A 5,193-nucleotide genomic window follows, 5' to 3' on the forward strand; every position below is an offset into this window, starting at 1 on the left:
GAAGAGCACACCTTTTGATGTTGAGCTAAAAGTTAAAAAAAAATGCAAACAGGCTTACCAACAAAAACTCTTCAAATTTACTTACTATCATTTAGACGTAGTGTAGATATGAGTAGAGTATCCGCTGCCACAACACTCCCAATGCTAGATCCATCTATGTCTTCAGTATCATAGACGGCCCCACTGAGTACAGCTAGGGTTACTGCATCCGTTGGGTTTTTCCATGGATATGTTAACCTGAAGGGCGGAAAGACAATAAAATGCAGATGTTGCTGCAACTTGTTGTATATGAAAAACAATCAAACGAGCAAAACTGAGCCCTTATTTCTAAGCTTTGTCAGTTCTGATGTTTAAAAAGGATTTCGGATGTGCCTATCAAGGTTTGCGTACAGAATGTTCCAATGACGAACCGTGCTGAGCAAGGATAAACTGAGAAACACCAACACACTGGGGTCACAGAACTTCGAAGGCCTGTCGTTCATGAAATCAGCCAGTTTTAGAGGACACTGTCCCAAAAAAGTTTAATGTGAGGACAATCGCGTCAAATGGTTGCAAATTGGTTATGGATGTTAACAAAGCACATCGGGCTGATGATTACAGCTGAAATGACATCTGTCGACGTTTTTCACATCCTGCCTGACGGTAAGTGGCGGTTACCGAGTTGCGGCGGACGATTCCCATGAAAGCAAACAGCTCAAATGGATCGGCTCTCGACCGACTAAAGTTGTTCAGCGTTTACTGAGAGACGATGGTAATCACAACAACTCTAGTAGTATAATTTGCGAAACCAGTAACAAATCTTGACATAGTGACACTTTCTTTTATCATTTGCACTTTCCATTCAACGTTGCTCGGCTAAAAGTGGTGAGCTGTAATGAAGAATCGACATAATAATTCAATCTGTGCTGTTTTCAGAGTGTTCTTGGCAGTGTGGTTTGAAAATAGATTGCACACGACAAAACAATGAAGTGCTTGACTGAAAATCGACCACGAGTTTCAACTTGCCTTGGAACCCAACATGTTGTGGTAGTCGTCGATACTTACTTTATCTCCAAACTGCTAAACGATTCAGATTGTAACTGACCCTTTAATTCATTCTGTGCCCAGGACACTGTCTAAAATGAAGAAAACGAACTTTATTGGACCTGTGTGCTTTTTGTAAGATAATAATATGCTGTTTCGAGTGGTTTATGGGTGGGTCATTTCAGAGAATTGTTCGACTAACCTGATCAATATCTGAATCGGCATCATTGAAAGCTTCAGTTACCTTCCACAGTATATCGAGAAGCTTTGAATAGATTTGACAGAGTTTCCTGAGCACGGATTGTTTGGAGACACAAAAGCATCTTACTTTTCAGATCGCAATTTACGGTCCGTTAGATGGGCTGAAATGTAAAAAAATCGGTAGAGTTGTCCACGTTATAGTACGGTGTTCATAAACAGTATAGTAGTAAAACTTACACGCATTATTGGGCTGTTGTATGAAATTGGTCCTTTCGCAAACTATCCCAGATGGTTGGTCGTAACCTCTGATCACCTAAGTTGAAATGGTGTAAGAAACGAGGTGTTTGTTGGCTGAACTAAAAACTGGTAAACAAGAGCAGTTGATGTGTAGCAAAATTAAGCGTTTGTTTACAATCAGATGCGCGTGTCTCATTGACTGAGTCTTACTCAAATCGTGTTGCTTACCACTGTTCCTGTATGTAGTTACGCTATAATTGAGTGGTCTATGTTTCTTGACCAGGACACAGATGGATACATATGTGTGTTTGGAAGTAGTTTGTTAATTTTTCAGATTTCAACCTGGTCCGCTACTCCAAATGGCGTGTTCAACAGAACGAAACCATTTCACATAAAGAACGCTAGCACCATCAAGGACAGCATCACTAACGTGATGACACTAACAACCTAACGCCAAACAATCGTCATTCATGGTTTATTCGCAGAAAAAATTAATTAATCGCCCAAATGAAGGTCATCACAGAGGAAAGAGTTGTTCAGTTGCACTTGCATGGCGTATGATGTACGGCATTTAATCTGGATTTCATTTTTGCTGATGAATAACAGTTGAATACTAGGATATGTTATGTTGCAGTGATCATGTCGCCCGGATTCTCGGTAGGCGGTTTACGAGCCAGGCTTCTGCAACAGATATACACATACTTCATGGTCTAGGACAAGCGAGCATCTGATTTTCTAGAGAGGAAAAGAAATAAAGAGATAAGCGTATAGAGACATTTCCTTCTGCTTCCGCAACCAAGACCTTTCGCATATCCACAAGGGTCAAATAAGCAGCCTAATTGGAATAATTCTGGTGTTCCTTGCTCTTGGTGATTGATAAATGGGGTCAATTTCGATAGGCGCTTCGATGGTTCCTTCAACAAAGTACCAGACTTCGATGACTTCAAGTCCTCTCTACTTTCTTGATTGAGCCAGTATGCAAAAGCTGCTCCAGTCGAATCTGCGCCCTTCCTGATCTCGGTGGACGGATATGAGATGCAACTGATTATCTTTTAGGAGCAAGCTTGTGTTCAGGTCTTCCAGCGAAGCTCTTCCCTTTCATTTGTCCTATGTGTCGTTTTTCGCCATTCTTACATTAACCGGTGAACGCAGGGATACCAGCCGTTACAATTTTAAAAAAAATATGGCGGTGTAACCCATCAATCAGTCCGTAGCAGGTCAGGTCACAATGCTGTACAAACTGAGGTGAGGTTATCAAGGCAAAGAAACAAACTACCAAAAATAGGAGTTATTGGGATAACCAGTCGATTTAAAGGAACACAGACCACAACGCAAAAAGATCAAAAGCAGATCAATAAATTCAGAAAAACATCATCTCCCAATTAGCCAACCACGTTAACAGATAACCTTCAAACGCTATGTCAACGCCTGCAGGCAGAGAACTACGCACTGACGATGTCTTTCTCTATGAAGATGGAACGTTTGCAAGTCAATTGACAAGCTCGGCGAAGAGATCAACAGCCACCTGATTAACTACGCCTATCTTTCAGTCAGTATTTCTCCCCCTAGTTATTCAAACATTGAACCTAGGATCTCAGGCGTTACACACTTCTAGTTGCGGAATAGATTTCGGGATTCTCATTGAGCAGAGATTCGGGAAAACGGCCAGCTTCCGAAAAACCGCGACCAACATTAACAAACCCCTTGGTCTTGATTGTCAATCCAATTGGCTACTGAAAGCAGAGGCTCTAAGAGAATTTGTTGGTGTACACATAAGACCACATGCCGATTATGTGGGTCAGGTTCCAAATCTCTGACATAAGAGATCGCAGAGACACTTCGCAAGACCACTCCCTCGAAAAGTTGACCTACCAACCACAAAACCCTTTGTGGTCACACACTAAAGAGTGTACACAAGCATAGGCACCTAGACTATACACCCTAGTTCTTCTTGCTTCGTATCTCACAGTCACGGAACACCCTATCCTCTGACAAAATCTTATCTGCAATTGCCGGGAACACTTTACTCCTTGAGAAATGCAATTGACCCTTCATTAGTGGTGGTACAACGAGGTACAACGAAGGAAATCGATCGGGTGGCACAGCTTACAGTACAATCAAGCTTATCGAAGTCGGTGAAATGCATACAGATAACATATAACCATGACCAGGCTAAAACCAATAGTTTCAGCTTGTTTTCATCCTAGCACTTTGTTTGACTTACCATGTGATCTGACCCAGTCAACATTTGCAAATCTGACGACTTGGATTCGATATTTTTGGCGATCAAATTTTGCTTGGACGAGTCCAATCCGTACAGTAGGTACGGAGGTAACAGACTGTTTTACTAAGGTTCAAAGGTTATTCGGACTTACCCATGTATTTCTGCAGAGTGTTGATATAAACTGAAGAGAGGCTTTTGTTAAGACGAGAGGTAAGAAAATCACTTCCCTCATGTTCACATCAACCTACCTCACTAGGATTTGCCCTAGAGGACAGTTGCTTCGATTCAACAAACGAGTCAAAAAGTCGGTATACTGATTCAATTGTACCCATGGAGCTCAACAAAGCCTGGAAAGTTCATCATGTATGACAGGTTGCTCCCAACTTACTCGTACAAGAGTTGTCTCAAGGTATACTGGGTCTATTCGATTGACCAACAAACGCAACTCATGTGGGATATCGATAATCTACCAGAGATTGAACTGATAATATACTGCTGGAATGCATCCTTACATCACGTGATAGAGTGAAGAATTCTCGGGAGCACCTATTTGGAGAAAAGTTGAACATGACTATAAGAGCTTGGTTCAACAATATGTGTATATCAAGCACTGATCTCCATGTCAGAAAACATTTGTGACATAGAAGTAGGTGAAGTTCAATAACTGGTAGGCTGACCTTCGTGTACACTTAAACAGTAACCGGAATATTCGAAAATCCAAGTATCTATGACAAAGAGGATAAGACTAAATAGCCTGAAGAAAAACAGTCCAGGAGTAGATAAGAGCCTAGTGGTTAACCAAGAGGTCTCCTCTTGGATACAGTGTAAATAACCCTTAAAGCAACTGTCTGGTTACCGTAATATATAAATTCTGATCTCAACATATGTAGATTTACCCAGAAACCAAAAGATTCCTCTTTGTAAGGAGTTCTTGTTTACATGAAAAGAGGATAATCTGACAGAAGTAGGTAACTATTTTTAGCAGCCAAGGATTGTGCGTCTAATGAGGTTTCGCGAGTTCAAAAGTTACAAACCGTTTATTCGGGGGTAATTTTCAATTTGTTCAGAAACGTCTGGGAAGAGATAGTTTAGGCAGACGAATACAATTTTACACTCATGTTTATAGCATGTGATTACGGCTTTCCCCGGAAATGGTGTAAGAAGCATTGGGGGAGGCAACTCGATAAATAACACAATTTCGTTGTTTTTATCCCACTTGAGCTGATTCCCCAGGGTAAACTTCATCAGTTAGGAGTAAGCTACAGCATCAGGGGTGACGCCTGACCGTCAACACAGCATGGTCATTAAGGAGAACAACAGATTGAATCAGGTCTTAATAGAAAAACTTGAATGAAACATCCGAACGGCTACCATTGAAGGCATAGCCATGGCGGTCAAACTGGTTAAGTTGACATACATACCTCCATGAAGCAGTCTCAGTTGTGACACATCGGTGGATTACTGTGGAATTCATCCTTGAGGTAAATACTTGTGACTAGGATGTTTCA

At 41.3% G+C, this 5,193-nt stretch overlaps 1 protein-coding gene across 1 annotated transcript in view; it reads right to left on the reverse strand.

Annotated features, from left to right (window-relative positions):
* T265_14964 (hypothetical protein) overlaps positions 1-5,193 on the reverse strand; it is a gene marked incomplete at both ends in the record, with an annotated part of 38,185 nt that overhangs the window by 24,983 nt on the left and 8,009 nt on the right. The window contains 10 exons of the mRNA XM_009176010.1: positions 86-237; positions 1,045-1,115; positions 1,226-1,313; positions 1,352-1,385; positions 1,462-1,537; positions 3,686-3,800; positions 3,837-3,877; positions 3,934-4,032; positions 4,074-4,151; positions 4,198-4,231. Of these exons, the coding sequence (XP_009174274.1) occupies positions 86-237; positions 1,045-1,115; positions 1,226-1,313; positions 1,352-1,385; positions 1,462-1,537; positions 3,686-3,800; positions 3,837-3,877; positions 3,934-4,032; positions 4,074-4,151; positions 4,198-4,231 (788 nt within the window). The remainder of the gene's footprint in view (positions 1-85; positions 238-1,044; positions 1,116-1,225; positions 1,314-1,351; positions 1,386-1,461; positions 1,538-3,685; positions 3,801-3,836; positions 3,878-3,933; positions 4,033-4,073; positions 4,152-4,197; positions 4,232-5,193) is intronic.

This window comes from Opisthorchis viverrini (genome assembly GCF_000715545.1).
Source record: "Opisthorchis viverrini unplaced genomic scaffold opera_v5_306, whole genome shotgun sequence".
Taxonomy (NCBI): domain Eukaryota; kingdom Metazoa; phylum Platyhelminthes; class Trematoda; order Opisthorchiida; family Opisthorchiidae; genus Opisthorchis; species Opisthorchis viverrini.